Source organism: Megalobrama amblycephala, linkage group LG6, assembly GCF_018812025.1.
Source record: "Megalobrama amblycephala isolate DHTTF-2021 linkage group LG6, ASM1881202v1, whole genome shotgun sequence".
NCBI classification, from domain to species: Eukaryota; Metazoa; Chordata; class Actinopteri; order Cypriniformes; family Xenocyprididae; genus Megalobrama; species Megalobrama amblycephala.
In genome coordinates, this window is record NC_063049.1 from 17,666,301 (window position 1) to 17,684,763 (window position 18,463).

Genomic DNA, 18,463 nt, shown 5'->3' on the forward strand with positions numbered 1-18,463 from the left:
GTGAATAAACCTTTCATCAGACTTCTTTTAAAATCTGATTTAAAGAATCATAACCGAAGGCGGTTACACTTAATTTCAATGGTCCACTTTGGCGCAACTTTAGCAAATGCTACTATGGGTCATATTTCATGCATTAAAATGAAAGTGTCCCATTGTCGATAGGGGCTCAACTTTAGTAAACGCTACTTTAGGTTGTATTTCAGGGAAGTGACAATCGACCTATATGGGCATATTGTTTGGAGGACATGTTGGTTACGCAGCATGTTTGATCTTCCAGAAAATGTTCTGTTTGTTCGCTGATCAATGTTTATATGTGAATAATGAATATCTGTTCATTATATAAAGCGATTGGGTCTCTTCAGAAAATTTAGACTAGACTGCTCAAATCATATGGATTAGTTTTACGATCTTTTAATGAACTTTTAATGAAGCGTCAAAGTGGTAGTTGCATACCTGTCTATAAAGCTCTCAGATTTCATCAAAAAGATCTTCGTTTGCATTCTGAAGATGAACAAAAATCTTACGGGTTTGGAACGACATGACGGTGAGTAATTAATAACAGAAGTTTAATTTTTTGGGTTGCCTTTAAAGGCAACTAAAACACATAAGAATGTGCTTTGTCATATGAAAACAGTTTCACTAACAATAGCAGAAAAAAAGAGCTAGTGCAAGAGAGGAGGTCTGTAAACATACCCCAATATGTTTGTTTGCTCTGGCTCCCTTCTCTCTCACAAATGCTTGAGGGGAAGAAATGAAGTGAGGGAATAACAGGCATGAAGAGCAGTCGCTTTTTACATCCTAAATCATAAACTAAATTCAGTTTATTGTACTAAGCAAAACACATTTTTGTGAAGTCTATGCTTAAAGAAATTGACAACAGAGTAAGAAAATTACATTTAATTCAAGATATATTAACTGAAAATGAGTCTTAATATCATCATACAATTTTGCTTTTCAACCATGCTTCAGGGATAGATTTTTTTTTTTTTTTTAATATTATGGAAAACAAGACAAAATATCAATTAGTTATGCATATTTTTAATAGAATTATATATTTTTAAATGTATTTCAACATGAATGTTATTATCAAAAAATAAAATGAGGCCTTAAAAGGACACAGGACTGAAGAAGTAAGAGGGAACGTATATGTGTGTGTGACTGCATACAGAGATGGGTTTTATCTTCTGTAGTGGTGCTTTCGGAGTCGCTGTGTTGTATTTATAGCTCTTCTTGATAGAAAAAGCCTGCCTAAACCCCACCACTCCAATTAGTCACCCCATAGGTGGAGTAATTTAATAGAACATACAGCCCCAGCCGAGAGACACCAAGCTCAGTCTGGCCAGACTCTTCACACAGACAGACAGCTTTTCTCTTGAGGTAAGAGCCACAGACGCTTGTGTCTATGCATGAGATTACTAACACCAAACCTCACTGCTACTCTCCATCACTTTATTCCATTTACTTTTTAACACTTTATTGTTAAATGATCCATTAGACATTCTACCAACTATACGTACATTTGCAACAATGTCAATGTCACAACGTACAATGTCAACTAACTCTCATTAGAGTATTAGTAAACTGTCTGCTTAATGTCTGCTAACACCTTATTTTGATGGTCCCCCTACAGACATTCTACTGACTATAAGTAACTTTGCAACTACATGTCAACTTATTCTACTTACCTAAACCCTAACACTTAACCCAAACCTAACTAATACTCTAATGAGAGTTAGTTAATATGTAGTTGACAAGTTACGTATAGTGAATGTCTAATGTGGGCCATTGAAATAAAGTGTAACCCAAATAATATAATATATGTCTCTATGTCTGCGCTCATGTCTTATTCTTTATGATTTTTGTAACTGTTAAGTGAATATGTTGCTCCTCTAGACTAAAATATGCATTATTTCTAAAATGCACAGGACACTTTATTTTAAGGTGTCTTTGTTACAGTGTAATTATACATAAGGTAATGAGTAATATTACTGAGCTACATGTATTTACTATAGGGTTAGGTTTAGGGTTAGATGCATATAATTTTGCATAATATATAATTACATTTAACAAGCATTGTAAAGTGTTACCTTTCTCGTATGCTTACCAAGGCTGCATTTATTTGATTAAAAATACAGTAAAAGCAGTAATATTGTGAAATATTATTACGGTTCAAAACATCTGTTTTCAGTATGAATATATTTTAAAATGTAATTTATTCATGTGATTGCAAAGCTAAATTTCAGCAGCCATTACTCCAGTCTTTAGTGTCACATAATTGAAAACAGTTGAGCTGCTTAATATTTTTGTTTTAAGACGAACAGAAAGTTCAAAAGAACACCATTTATTTAAAATATACATTTTTTGTAATGTTATAAATGTCTTTACTGTCCATTTTCATCAATTTAATGCATCCTTGATTGATAAAAGTATTATTTTCTTCCAAAAAAATAAAAGCAAAATAAAATAATAATAATATGCATGTACTCACCACAATTTTTTTAAAAATCTACTATCAAACGTCTGTAACAGTTAAGAATTCGTCTCACAGTGGCTTGGTGTTGTGTTAACAGGTTACCATAGCTATTGTATATGACACCCTATAAAGTCTATGACAGCTATAAGTCCCTCTTAAAGCATTTATAGAGAAGATAAAAGGCATTTATAGAGTCATGATGGGTGGTCAGAATCTTTCCATGGATATGGATAGTGCTGGAGCAGGAATGGGGGTGTGAAGGTTGTGAGTGTGGAACGTGAACACAAGGTCTAAGTCTCAGTAGGGTTAGTCTTCCATCCACCTGTCTGCAATCTCTTTTTAGTGTTGTCTGAAAGCATTCCATCTATCTTTCAGACCTCCGCTATACTTTTAATTAGCATTGCGTGTGATATGTTTGTATGATGGCACTTGGAAATGTCTCCAAACACAGCTGAGGATTATAAAAAGAAAGATTAGACAAATACCAAATCATGCCCAAGAGAGGAGACCTTGTTAGAGGAGATCAGTTTCAAGTGTGCTGGTGACAACATTTCAAAAAACAAAAGCTTATTAGCTTAAAAGAGGGTTTTATGATATATCAAGAATGACTCAGTTGACATACAGGATGACTTAGACATTTATAAGCTTTAACATACTTAAAGGGATAGTTCAACCCAAAAATGAAAATTCTGTCATCATTTACTCCCCCTCAAGTTGTTCCAAACCTGCATACGTTTCTTTGTTCTGCTGTACACAAATGAATATATTTGGAAGAATGTTTGTAACCAAGCAGATCTCGCTCCCATTAACTACTATTGTGTTTTTTTCCCATATGGTGGGCGAGATCTGTTTGGTTACAAACATTCTTCTAAATATCTTCCTTTGCGTACAGCAGAACAAAGAAATTCTCATACAGGTTTGGAACAACTTGAGGGGGAGTAAATGATGACAGAATTTTCATTTTTGGGTGAACTATCCCTTCAAGCTTAATTCTTGAATTGAATTATTACAATGTTACCACCAAACTCAAATGTAGATTTAATAGGGTAGGTGCAGGAAATCACAGTGAGGATTCTTGATGTGAACTATACAGAGAAGATTTGAGAGGAGGGGAAAGTGGGCCCAGTCCTGAGACGGTTTTAATAGGGTCAATAAAGACAAATAAGATTAGAATAACAAGATTTCCTTTGACAATGTAAGAGGAAACTGTAGTAGATGAAAATGTAATTATTTAGAGCTACTGCATGATATCTTATGAATAAAAAATCTTTCTCTCCAAACAATGTTTTCTTTTGTTGGCTATAGCACATCAGTGTCGTTGCACATTAGTGGGATCATGACATTCCAAATCAAGAATTATTGAATCACATAAACCTTAATTATCTTTTTTTCTAAACCCTTTTTTGGTTGTTAGACAACCTTTTTGCTTCACCCATCTGGTTACACTTTAATTTTCGATAGTCCACTTCAGACATTCTACTATCTATAAGTAACTTTGCAACTACATGTCAATTAACTCATTAATTTGCAAATGGATGTCAACTAACTCTCACTAGTATTAGTAGACTACTAGGTTAGGGTTATATAAGTTGATGTACTTGCAAAGTTACTTATTGTCAGTATATTGTCTGTTGGGGGAGCATCAATATAGTGTCAAAAAGAGTGTTAGCAGATATTAAGCAGACAGTCAACTAACAATACTCTAATGACTAGTAGTTGACATGTAGTTGCAAAGTTACTTCTAGTTACTTCTACTTCTAGAAATGTCTAAAGTGGACCATCAAAATAAAGTGTTACCCTATATTTTAGATAAGTCTAAGGCAAAAGTGTCAGTGCATTTCCAAAAATAGCCCTGGATTAGACAGCTTACAGAAGTGCCTTAAATGACTTGAAATTATTTATTGAAATGAAAATAAGATCTAGAGTTCCCACAGTCTTGGGGAAGTTGGTTGTATGTGGTAGCCTAATTTTAAAAGTGTGATTTGTAGACCTGGAAATGTCATGTAAAATAAGAAAATCTTAAAACACCACTGGTATTTTTATAATGAATGTACCTTTTACCACGCTTTAAAATTTCGAATTATAGATTATATAATTGTATATGTATAAGAGTTAAAAATATTCCTTAAAGTCACCATGAAATAAAATGGCATTTTTTTAATTTCTTTTTTTAATGTAATATTGCAGTAGCCTATTTATTATGAATGATTTATCCATGCATTATATATACAGTACAGTCCAAAAGTTTGGAACCACTAAGATTTTTAATGTTTTTAAAACAAGTTTCGTCTGCTCACCAAGGCTACATTTATTTAATTAAAAATACAGTAAAAAACAGTAATATTGTAAAATATTATTATAATTTAAAATAACTGTGTACTATTTAAATATATTTGACAAAGTAATTTATTCCTGTGATGCAAAGCTGAATTTTCAGCATCGTTACTCCAGTCTTCAGTGTCACATGATCCTTCAGAAATCATTCTAATATGCTGATTTGCTGCTCAATAAACATTTATGATTATTTTCAATGTTGAAAACAGTTGTGTACTTTTTTTTTCAGGATTCCTTGATGAATAGAAAGTTCAAAAGAGCAGCATTTATCTGAAATACAAAGCTTCTGTAGCATTATACACTACCGTTCAAAAGTTTGGGGTCAGTAAGAATTTTTATTTTTATTTTTTTTTAAAAGAAATTAAAGAAATGAATACTTTTATTCAGCAAGGATGCATTAAATCAATCAAAAGTGGCAGTAAAGACATTTATAATGTTACAAAAGATTAGATTTCAGATAAACACTGTTCTTTTGAACTTTCTATTCATCAAATAATCCTGAAAAAAAATATTGTACACAAATATTTTGTACAATTGTACACATTAAATGTTTCTTGAGCAGCAGATCAGCATATTAGAATGATTTCTGAAGGATCATGTGACACTGAAGACTGGAGTAATGATGCTGAAAATTCAGCTTTGCCATCACAGGAATAAATTACTTTGTGAAATATATTCAAATAGAAAACAGTTATTTTAAATTGTAATAATATTTCACAATATTACTGTTTTTTACTGTATTTTTAATTAAATAAATGTAGCCTTGGTGAGCAGACGAAACTTCTTTTAAAAACATTAAAAATCTTAGTTGTTCCAAACTTTTGGACTGTACTGTATATGCATTACATATATATGCATTACACACACACACACATATATATATATATATATATATATATATATATATATATATATATATATATATATATATTTTTAATGTGCCCTCATAATCTTTAATCAAAATCTTCTCCTCCTTCTTGCATCAACATCTCTTCTCTTCTCTGATGACATGTTTACTGGCTTGAGGGCGGGACAACCTGTCACTCACATGACATCACAGCAATAGCAAACCACAACCATCCAATCAGTTCCCCTTGGATAAAATCAAGTCCCACCCTACATTTTTTTCTTGTTTGAGAAGCTGTTACACTCAGATTGAAACGGTTTCTCGAGAACGAGAAAAATTTAGGGTGGGACTCGAGTATCGCACACTCTAAAAAAATGCTGGGTTGTTTAAGTTTTTTAGTTACATTTTTAACTCAATTCTTGGGTTTGTCTATATTTGACCCAAACATGGGTTGAAACAACCCAGCATTTTTTAGAGAGCACCTTCCATTTCATGCTGACTTTAAAAACCATAAAAACCAAAAAAGCATTTCAACAAACTTTGCCTAAACACTACAAAACAGTGATATTTTAGTTTATGTATGGTCTGTATCAAAAGTAAAATGTTTATATTAAGTAAAAAAGCAATATAAGCATTAAGTGACAATATTCAACAGAATATTATTGTAAAAATGTCTTGACCAGTCACTGTCAAGCTCATGCTTAGAGCCTCAGACAACTAATTTCCTCAAGAAAATATGGTCAGAATAACCTGCATGCTATTTTGATAGTGTGAAAAGACGTAGAAGGAACCTAATGGAAAGAATTGAGATGGCTTGCCAGTTGGATGGAGAAAGGGAGAAAGCCTGAAGAAGTGAGACAGCAGAAAAGGGCAAGACAAACAGGAAGCAGAGGAGGGGGGAGTGAAGGACTGACTGTGCAAGTCAAAGAATTTTCTTAGAAGGATTTTAAGCAAGAGAGCGTGCTTCTCCTGGTTTCCATCTGCTGCCTTTTATGGTAAAACTGTTGAGGGGGATTTGGTGTGGTAGTGAAGCCCTGGCCGGACGTGGGCTCACACACTCACAACGGGATAGCAGGGGGCTGAGAAGCAGGGAGACAGCGTGCGCAGGACACTAGGGACCCCTGAGGCAGTGGCACAGAGTGAGGCGGCACGCAGCATCACAGGGCTCATGGGAACAATACGCAGAGAGGGTTAACAGGTCCAGGACTCTGACAGCTGCGTGAGTAGATGGCATTCTGTTATCAAGAATAATTTAATCATAATCATAATCTCTCTGTCATAAAAACTCTTCAAAGATACATTCTGGAAACCAAAGGTACTTTGAACGGTTGGCTTTTAGATCAGTTTTAAAATCAGACTTATCTGGCCTATTACAGGAAAGATGGATTATTCTCAGAAAAACTCCAATCATAGTAATGTTTATAGGTAATCACATCCATGCCAGCACAGACACATTTACACACGCACACACTAATACATGCTGATACACAATATAATTGCTGAAAGCTGGAGGTGAGATAACAGGCTGGTTACGATGGTATGATGTAGTACACTGTGGAATTCCAGTGTGTTCCATCCAACACAACTGATGCCTTACTGTTGCCCATGCAGTGAGTCTTTCTTTCTTTCTTTCTTTCTACCTTCCTTCCTTCCTTTTCAAATATGTCTTTCTGAATTTTTGTAAGAACATGAATCATATAAATTTATGTGGGCTACAAAAGTCGGAGATCACTAATAAAATTGGCTATAATATTGTAAATTATCAATTACTTTATCGTCATAACAAATTGGAGTAAGAATTTGAATTGGAAAAATAACATTTATTTATTTATTTTCTTTAATGGATGGTTTTTATCATTAACTAAAACTAAAACCTTTAAAAAACATTTCTAATAATTAACTGAAATAAAATAAATTAAAATAATTACCCTTAAACTTATTTTAGCTAATTGCCAAGGCAAAATTTCTCATTTTCGTTTAGTTGAAGTACTAAAATAAATAAAACTAAAAACTAAACCTTACTAAAAACTCTATAGATACACTGTCAGAAAAAAGGTACGGTGCTGTCACTGGGGCTGTACCCTAAGGTACAAAGGTAAAAAGGTACTAATATGTACCTTTAAGGTACAAATATGCACTTTTAAAGTACTAATATGTACCTTTAAGGTACTAATATGCACCATTTAGGGGTAAGTAAGGTACAAAGATGTACCTTTTCACTTTTGTACCTTAGGGTACAGCCCCAGTGACAGCGCCGTACCTTTTTTCTGACAGTGTATATTACAAAAATATTATAAAAATGCCAAAAACACAACAAAATCACTAAAACTTTACCTAAAGGCAAAATGAAAACAGAAAATAAAAAATAAAATCTAATTAAAAATATTAACCAAAATACCTGGATGTAGGTAATTATATGTGGCGACCAGGGCGGGCGAGAGCTGTGAGGGAACGGCGCGAGGCCGGTGGCGCGAGAGTTAATGAGCATAAAAGGAGGAGTGATGACAGTGAAGGGCGAGAGAGGACCAGGCCTGGACTTTATTTTATGTTTAATTATGTTTGCGTCCGCGAGGGTCTGCCGGCATTACTTTCGTTTTGTATTTGTTTATTTTTCAATTAAAGTTATGTTGAATGTTCGCCGGTTCCCGCCTCCTTCTTCCCGTATATACGAACTGTGTTACATTATAGCTGTAATTAATTTCATTAATTACATCTACAATTACACTGTTGAGCCTTCGCTTTACACCTTAACCCTTAAACCACCCTTAAACCTAACCAGACCATCAACCCTTTCCCTAAACCCGTATCCCACCTCAATAGCAGTGAAAGTGTTTTGTAATATAACATTAACACAATAAGTACATTGTACCTAACATTTTTTAAATGTAAGAACATAGTAGTTAAAGACATAATATAAAGAGTGTGACCAATGATTCAAAAATAACACTGCTTTAATGTTTCATGAATTCCACAAGTAAATCCTGATGATCATGTTCTCCAGCATGATTTGAGAATGATCCAAAGAGCATTTCGTGCTTCAGTGGAAGCAAGAACATCTGGAAATGATTTACTCACTTTATTAGTGACCTAAAAATAGCGCAGAATCCAATATACTTGTACATCTTAGTCATAATATTTATTTGTTGTAAATATATCAAAAAACTGAAAAATGTATTTACAGGTTTCCATTTTCAAGGTGGCTTCTATATTAACTCTGAATATCTCACAGCACAATAGTTTATAATAGTTTGAACCAAATAAATATTATGTCAACACAGATTACAATCATCTTATCAGAAGGTCTAGCATTTTCTCACATCTCCTCAAACTCTCTCCATCACAGGATTGAAAGGCTGAAGTAAAGATGACTGAGCGATATGACTGCCACTACTGTAAGGAGTCTCTGTTTGGGAAGAAGTATGTTCTTCGTGAGGAAAACCCATACTGTGTGAAGTGCTATGAGAGCCTGTACTCCAATACCTGTGAGGAGTGCAAGAAACCCATCGGCTGCAACAGCAGGGTAACATTAATTAAAGTACCATATATGAAGTTGCACAAAACCAGCCAATCAGATTAGAGCTTGCAGATCTAGAAAATGCTTTCCAGTGTTGTCATCAAATGTGGGAGGTCCATACGACCCAGTGTTAGGAGCGAGGCATTATAAGTAACTGAGCTATGTAATCAGATTACTTTTCAAGTAACTAGTAAACGTAACGCATTACTTTTGAATTTACAACAAATTATCTGAGATACTTTTTTCAAATAAGTAATGCTAGTTACTTTGTTAATCCATTTATTGACTGACAGCTCTCCTGTCCCCATGTTGAGAGAAATCGGCATTGTGTGCGCTGTGCAAACATGATGCTTATTGTAAAGGCCCGTTCACACCAAGAACGATAACTATATTTACGATAACAGTCTGTTTATTCTAAGCTCACGTGCTGCAGTTTCAAAATGTCTACAACATGTTTTTGCTGTTTTTGTTGCATTTACACGGCTTTAACCAGCAGATGTCCTCAGCGTGCAATGTTTTGAGTGAATAGCTAGTGTAATCGATCTAATCTAACAGTGAATTTAGCTGACGAAGTCGATATAGTGGAATAAAAACAACGCCTAGTCTTTTTCACTGCAGCTTCAAACAGTGTTGTCGAAACTAGCGCTGGATACCTGAGGTAATTTTATGTTACACTGTTTGCTAGCCTGGCATTATGATCTCATCATTAATACTTCACACCATTTATTCTGAGGGTATGACTGATTGTTTTCCATATATCAGTATCCATGAAAAAGGGGTTTTATTTGTCAAACAGTGGTGGATTTTTCTGGACCTCTGTGATTAACTTCTCCGCAATGGCGTCTGTCATTTTAAATGTGCAAACCTTTAAATTAGAATGGATTCTGATTGGCTGACAGTGTTTTATTGTTCAGCTGGAAAAAAAAAAAAATTCTGAAAGTGATCCCAACATTTCTCTTTATCGTCATTGTTATAGTTGTGGTGTGAACAGTGCTATTCTTTTATTTATTTTATCTTTTCTTGGTGTAAACGGGCCTCAATTCTAGACTAAATGTGAGCAGGCATTTACTCACTTGCACAAAAACAGATTCAGTATAGTGAAATGCAAACACTGGTACAACCATATCTCTATTTCAACCAGAATTGTCATCAAAGTGCGTCTTTTGCTGCTTTAGGATCTGTCCTACAAGGACCGTCACTGGCATGAGGACTGTTTCCACTGCTTCCAGTGCAAGCGCTCACTGGTAGACAAGCCCTTCTCCACTAAAGATGAGCAGCTGCTGTGCACCGAGTGCTATTCTAATGAGTACTCCTCCAAATGCCATGAATGCAAGAAGACCATTATGCCTGGTAAGAGATTCTTCACCATGGGAGGAACGTTCAAGTATTACCTCATATCAGTAGATGTTTTCTTTTATACTCAGCACTGCCATAAAATCATATTTCATTCAGCACCACATTCTTTCCATTGAAGCAAATAAAAACTGCTTCCTTTCACACAGAGTCGATCTTTGCCTAGATCTTGTGAAGAAAGAATAACTGTCATAATACAGATTTATTACAGACCCATCATGACGTCAAAGCAATAGATTAAGTGATCTGCACACTGGTAATAAATATCCATTGATAAATCCTCAAAGACAGGTCCTCATGATCATGTAAAAGTCTTGCACTCTCATTAACCCATTATGTTTTATGATCAACCACCTCTTTTATCATATTGAGCAGTCAAAATGAATAGATGGAACCAAGGATAGATTGAGTATATGTGTAGATTAAAGCTATTTTTGGTGTTTAATTAGTGTACATTCCTGTGGAATGATCCAGCTCTCACTGAGTGAAACTTAATATTGTAAGTGTGGAGCACATGGATTTAAAAGATACAAGCCAGACTCTTTAAAACAATGAAACTCTGTGCTGTCTCTGTTTACACTGCACCACTGCTGGTATTTATTGAGCTTTCATGTGTTGAAAGAGATTTATGCTTCATCTCAAGCCTTTTTAACAGCTCAACTTTGCTGTTATGTTACAGTTGAAATGGCTGTAGTAATGTAATCCTGATAATAATTCAATATCCATTATCTGTGTTTGATATCTGAATCCAATAAGAATATACAGTATATAGGCTACTCTATATATATTATCATATATACTGTAGATCAAATCAATGTTTTTTTTTTGTTGTTGTTTGTTTGTTTTTTTACTTTATATAGAATTTGTTTATGTAGAATTTGGCATTAAATCTACTTTTTCATATTTGTAATTTTACTGTATTCAAGAAAAATAATAAAATAAAAAAATAGGCCATAAGCCATTTAAATGTGACCAAATGCCCACTTATGCAAACAAGCAGAACAGATAAAGAAAAAATAAATAAGCAAATAAATAAATTGATATTAAGTTCACGTTTGAATGAATTCATAAATACTCATTTACATTTACCCATATAAAATGGCTTAAACTTATATTTGTCTACACATACACTACTTCAAAAATTTTTTTTTTAAAGTAACACTTTTATTAAAGAGATAGTTCATCCGAAAATGAAAATTTTGTCATCATATACTCACTCTGAAGCTGTTTCAAACTGGTATACATTTCTTTGTTCTGCTGTACACAAAGGAAGACATTTGGAAAAATGTTTCCCAGCCAGCAACATAGTGTCGGCCCAGATGTGGATTACACATGGACCAGATGTGGGCCGGATCTGGGCAGACACTATGTTGCTGTCAGGGTAACCAAGTAGATCTTACCACCCAATGATTACCATAGTAGGAACAAGAAAAAAATAAAAATAAATAAATAAATACTATGGCAGTCAGTGGGAAGTGAGATTTGCTATTCTTCCAAATATCTTCCTTTGTGTACAGCAGAACAAAAAAATATATACTGATATGCAACAACTTAAAGGGGAATTTTCATTTTTGGTTTACTTATCCCTTTAAAGAAAGATTAATTAAACTGACAAAAATGACAGTCAAGACATTTATAATGTAAATACTTCTCTCTTAAACCTCCTATTCATCAAAGATTAAAACATTAAGCCGTTTTCAACATTTCTAATAATAACAATAAATGTTTCTTAAGCACACAATCAGTGTATTAGAATGATTTCTGAAGGATCATGTGACACTGAAGACTGGAGTAATGATGCTGAAAATTCAGCTTTACTGAATTTACAATTTTACTGTTTTTACTACTTTTGACTTACAATTAAATGCAGCCCACTCAAACGGAAAACGGTGGTGTACGTTACAAAATACCTGGTTTAGATAATTGCATGTAATTATGAGGGCATAGAAAGTATCTGATTATCTACAACATGACCTGATATTTGGACAAGAACTTACATCTACAAACTTCCTCCATCCTCTCTTCATAAACAGAATGTTGTTGTATTGGAGATAAGATGGCTCTCTTCCTCTCCCTCAGGCTCCAGGAAGATGGAGCATAAAGGAAACAGCTGGCATGAGACCTGCTTTACCTGCCAGCGCTGCCAGCAGCCAATTGGCACCAAGAGCTTCATCCCCAAAGACAACCATAACTATTGCGTGCCCTGCTATGAAAAGCAGTTTGCCATGCAATGTGTTCACTGCAAGAAGGTAGATTCCACAGTTGAAGGAAAACTAAAACAAGCTTTTAAATGTTTTACTAGGCTACAAGAAGTTCATATACGCTTGCATTAAACTTTTTAAGACTCCAGAAACTCTTTAAGCATAAAGGGCTGCTCAGAATTTTTATATTAGTTCACTACTTACTGAATAGTGTGCACTACATTCTATACATCGACCACTTTTTATTGTGAGATACAATATTTCAGGCATGTTAGCTGTACAGGTGCTGGTCATATAATTAGAATATTGTGAAAAAGTTCATTTTTTATTGTAAATTATTTTAAAAAATGAAACTTTCATTTATACTAGATTCCCTACATGTAAAGTAAAACATTTCAAAAGTTTTTTTTTTTTTAATTTGTTGATTAGTGCGTACAGCTCATGAAAGTCCAAAATCTAGTATCTCAAAATATTAGAATATTTACATTTGAGTTTAATTAAATGACCATCCCTACAGTATAAATTCCGGGTATCTCTTGTTCTTTGAAACCACTGAAGACTGCTGACTTGGCAATGGTCCAGGAGACAATCATTGACACCCTCCACAAAGACAGTAAGTCACAGAAGGTCATTACTGAATGTGGTGGCTGTTTACAGAGTGATGTATCAAAGCATATTAAATGCAAAGTTGACTAGAAGGAAGAAATTGGGTAGGCAAAGGTGCACAAGCAACAGGGATGACCACAAGCTTGAGAATACTGTCAAGTAAAGCCGATTCAAACACTTGGGAGAGCTTCACAATGAGTCAAATGAAGCCGGAGTCAGCGCATCAAGAGTCACCACACTCAGACATCTTCAGGAAAAGGACTACCAAGCCACTTCTGAAACAGAAACAACGTCAGAAGCATCTTACCTGGGCTAAGGAGAAAAAGAACTGGACAGTGAACAGTGGTTGAAAGTCCTCTTTTCAGATAAAAGTAAATTTTGCATTTCATGTTGAAATCATGGTCCCAGAGTCTGAAGGAAGACTGGAGAGGCACAGAATCCAAGCTGCTTGAAGTCTAGTGGGAAGTTTCTGAAGTTAGTAATGATTTGGGGGGCCGTGACGTCTGCCGGTGTTGGTCCATTGTGTTTTATCAAGTGCAAAGTCAATGCAGCCATCTTCCAGGAGATTTTGGAGGACTTTATGCTTCCATCTGCTGACAAGCTTTATGGAGATGCTGATTTCCTTTTCCAGCAGGACTTTAGTACCTGCCCACAGTGCAAAAACCACTTCCAAGTGGTTTGCTGACCATGATATTACTGTGTTTTATTGGCCAGCCAACATGCCTGACCCCTGAATCTATGGGATATTTTCAAGAGAAAGATGAGAAACAGTCGATCCAACAATATACAGATGATCTGAAGGCTCAATAGTGCTTCAGCAGTGCCACAATCTGATCACTTCCATGCCACACTTCACTGATGCTGTAATTTGTGCTAGGAGCAAGTCATTTGCTGTAATATGTGCTGCCGACCAAGTATTGAGTGTACAAATGAACATACTTTAAAGAACGTGAACATTTCTGTTTTGAAAATCCATTTTTTTATTGATTTTAGGAAATATTCTAATATTTTGAGATACTAGATTTTGGATTTTCATGAGCTGTACGCTCTAATCATCAAAATTAAAAAAAAAAAAAAAAAAAAAAAAAACGTTTGAAATGTTTTACTTTACATGTAGGGAATCTAGAATATATGAAAGTTTCATTTTTAAAAATAATTTACAATAAAAAAATGAACTTTTTCACGATATTCTAATTATATAACCAGCACCTGTATATTGCACTTTTGAGTTTCAGTATTCTATGCATACAGATAATCTGCATACTGTATACTGCAGAAAAGGGGTAGTATGCTATTCCGATCAGATTCCTTCTCTGTCTAGCCCATCACCACTGGCGGTGTGACGTACCATGACCAGCCCTGGCATAAGGACTGTTTCCTGTGCACTGGCTGTAAGCAGCAGCTGTCTGGCCAGCGCTTCACCTCTCGTGATGACTTTGCCTACTGCCTCAACTGCTTCTGCAACTTGTATGCCAAGAAATGTGCCTCCTGCACCACCCCCATCAGTGGTATGTACAAATACGCTGTGTCCGAAATCAAATACTTCCCTACTATATAGTATGCGAAAATGGTACACCAAAAGAGCGGTATGTCCAAATACATAGTATTCGAAAAACAGTAGGCGAAAAGTCCCCGAATGACCTACTACTTCTGGCGAGATTCTGAAGTGTGCATACAATGGACACTTTACTGTCCCATGAGGCCATGGGAGTGGATTTATCAACCTGATGCTGGTAGGTCACATGACAGTGACAACATGGCGGATGTAGTACGTCTGGATTTCATTCATACTACCCATTCATACTATATAGAATGTACTTTTTTAACGACCACAAAGTAAATTCAAATTCAAATGTAGTACATTCTCAGACAGTACTTGATTTTGGATGCAGCAATAGTCATATGCAAAATATATTTTTTACACCTACAATATCCAAACAAGCCATTTTTGGAGCTAGATTAAATAAATGCTTTGTTTACAATGCATTACATGTCAAAAGATCAAGGAAATTTTGATTTCTCATGTCATGACCCATTTAAAAATTAAAAACTAGAAATGTTGCCTTGATACTAAGGCCCTGTTCACACCTGGTATTAGGGATGCGTTTTGGTCGATCGGATCACAAGTAGATGAGGGAGACACATACCAGTTTACACCTGGTGTTTTAGTCTGTCTCTTTTGTCCACTTTCAACCACTTCTGTCCTGATTTCTTCGAGACAAGGGTCTATATGGCGGGTAACTGTGTGGGTTTTTTCAGATCATTCGATCTAACGGACAAAATGGCATGCGCAGTTTCTCTAACAATACACAGATCCAATACACTGATCTGATATTCTCCAAACTGTTTATGTTCTTTCCTTCCTGTGACAGAAGATACAGTAGTTTACTATGAATTAAATAGAAATTAAATTAAATATAGTTTATTGTGTAGCTAAACAAAATAACAATAATGACCAGGAAAAAATAATAATTATAAACCATACCGAAATACACCGTGACTTATTCTGAAATGTCTGCAGCCTGCACTGTAGCCTATTGTAGTAGCAGGCTACTCATGAGGGAGATAAAATATGCATTCTTACAACTGTTTAAAACATATTACCATATAAACATTGTGTAGTAAACATTGTCACAATTCATCAATATTAGTTCATAAGCAATCGATTGGCATAAATGTACGCTATTCATTAATTGCGAAGCAGTCTGAAGTGCTGTTGCACTAGCCTGTAGAGCGCGCAACAACGCCGCTTTTCCCGCGGTTAGGTCAGCACGTTACACTTCAAATGTGCATATCTTCCACACAGGACAGCAGTCCTGACTGGATATCTTCCCAAATTGTCCCTCTCTATCATTTTCGTCTCATTTTTATTCGTTGACGAAAATTTGAGTATATTCTAGTCATAGTTTTAGTCTTTCAAAACGCATTTTTATTTAGTTATCGTCTCGTTTTCATCCATGAAAAAATGTAGTTGACGAAAATTATGACGAAAATTATTCGTCAACGAAATTAACACTGGTGTGTGTGTTAGAAATCAGGAATGGTGAGAGAACATTGTGCTTGGTACATTTTTCGTCTTCAAACGAAACTTCAAAGTTTAAATCCCGTATGGCAAGCGCACTTCCCATCATGTTTACGAATTAAGTCTGTAGGCGGTCTTTTGTGGCTGTTCGAACGCATGAGCAACTACACTACGAAAGCAATCTGGTCTAATGCGTTTTTGACTACCTATGGATGTGGTTGAAAGTGGACAAGTTAAAAAATTTGAGACCCCATTTACATCTGTATTTAGCATTGTCCACTTGTGATTTGATCGACCAAAACACATCTTAATACCAGGTGTAAACAGGGCCCAAACAAGCTAAATAAAACCATTTACAAAAATGAATAAAATGGCAAAAGTACATAATGAACTGGACCAGAATGTTCCCTAAAGTTGCAAAACTCGCCAAAAATTCCTCACCTTGTTCTTCCAATTCAACATCCTGTGGCACATGGCCAATTCAGATTCTACAAAACTGAATTGAAGAAACTTCTTAAATTCTGAATTTTGCTCAACCCTGTTTCAAAGAGCTCAAATCTACCAGCTTTCCATTAACTTCTATGGAACACAACTACATCTGCTTGTTGCTAGTACTCATAACATGTTTGTCATCGCACACAGGACTTGGAGGAAGCAAGTACATCTCCTTTGAGGAACGCCAGTGGCACAACGACTGTTTCAACTGCAAGAAGTGCTCTGTGTCTCTGGTGGGCAGAGGTTTCCTCACCGAGAGAGATGACATCCTATGTCCCGAGTGTGGCAAAGACATCTGAAAGCATGGCTGGAAAAAAATCAAGCATGCACAATGCTTAAAATGTTTAAAACCAAAGCATTGGAAAAGCATGAAACAGTGTGCACAATGAATATATTTAGGTACTATAAGATTATAATAGTTTATGAGTAGCAAGAGGCAGATTTTGTTTATTTCAAGAGAGTTATTTGAGCTTGCTTTAACTTGAAGACTGAAGAAAGAATTGGTTCTAGAGATTAAGCTGTAAATGAAAATACACATCATTATCTCTTTTCAATGTCTGACTGGCTTTCGGATGTGTTGCGTAACCCATGTCTTAACTTGCAAAAAATGATGTTGGCCTGTTTATGCATCTAACAGTTATACATGAAATCTAAACAGTAATGCAAAACCAATAAAGCTTACTACAAAAAAATAAAAAATATATATAAAAAGATTTGTTTTTCTCATGAATGAAGTAGACTATTTGCACTAGCAAGCACTCAATACATAAACAATAATATAAGACAATAGGGCCACCTAGTGTTGAACAATGCAAACCAACATGAACCGTCTTTTATATGTTATATTCAGTTTGTCAGTCATGGTGTGAAGCTTTTTATGTAAAGGTTTATGATTAAATGCTTGAATTAATTTTGCAGTCAAATGCATAATGTCTAGTTATGAATTTCTTGGTGTTTGAGTAGATAGTGAAGGAAATGCAGTCAACTTAGTGTCCAGTATACATGGAAACTCCTTCAACTTCTAATATAAATGCAGTGTAAAAGCATCCCAGGGTGCACCGCATGAGTAAATGTCCAGAAAGAGTACAGATGGAATCAAGAAAAGGGTGATCCAGAAGCCATTAATTCATACATTTGTATCCTTTTATAGTTCTGATGACATCACTATTTTTTAACATCTTAGAATAAAAGTAAAAACATAAGAAGACATGTACAAACTTTTGACAGGTAGTGCATTTTGTAATGGTGGGATTTGTTTATAGGAATTCAGGAAAACTCTCAAACAGTGGGAAGGAGATAAGTTAAGCTTTCAATGTCTGCACCGTAGTGATGATTGAGAGAATGAGTGAGCTGATCGAGCGAGTGTGTGCTGACAAGAGTGAAAGAACAAAGTAGAAGTTCTCTGATATCTGACTGGAGATAAACTACAAAGAATGAGACAATGGTGAAAAGGTCATTTTAACCATTGCTGTCTCCATAGTCATTGTTTCCTTCTGTCTAAGCCTGGATCAAGAACAACTAGGACTGTGCACCACTCAGAATCAGAACATTTTTTATATTAAATTCATTCTAATGTAATTGTCATTCAAAATAATACCATGATTCAAAAGTTTGGAGT

General features: G+C 35.1%; 1 protein-coding gene across 2 annotated transcripts; it reads left to right on the forward strand.

Moving 5' to 3' along the window:
- The first annotated feature begins 1,233 nt into the window (after nt 1–1,233).
- On the forward strand, nt 1,234–17,558 carry fhl2a (four and a half LIM domains 2a). 2 transcript variants are annotated; one of them, XM_048193147.1, is made up of 6 exons: nt 1,234–1,377; nt 8,998–9,174; nt 10,344–10,518; nt 12,601–12,770; nt 14,650–14,836; nt 16,993–17,558. In XM_048193147.1, the coding sequence occupies exons 2-6, from the start codon at nt 9,019–9,021 to the stop codon at nt 17,142–17,144; spliced, it is 840 nt and encodes a 279-aa protein (XP_048049104.1). In that variant the 5' UTR covers nt 1,234–1,377; nt 8,998–9,018; the 3' UTR covers nt 17,145–17,558. The 2 variants fall into 2 exon arrangements, with proteins under 2 accessions (XP_048049104.1, XP_048049103.1); XM_048193146.1 differs by lacking the exon at nt 1,234–1,377 and adding an exon at nt 6,577–6,873.
- Nucleotides 17,559–18,463: the final 905 nt, after the last annotated feature.

Bases quoted from the DNA above. Each gene is read 5' to 3' on its own strand.
- fhl2a (XM_048193147.1), top strand. From the start codon at position 9,019: ATGACTGAGCGATATGACTGCCACTACTGTAAGGAGTCTCTGTTTGGG. The intron at 10,519-12,600 runs GTAAGAGATTCT...CCTCTCCCTCAG, and splicing joins CAAGAAGACCATTATGCCTG to GCTCCAGGAAGATGGAGCAT. The intron at 12,771-14,649 runs GTAGATTCCACA...TTCTCTGTCTAG, and splicing joins AATGTGTTCACTGCAAGAAG to CCCATCACCACTGGCGGTGT.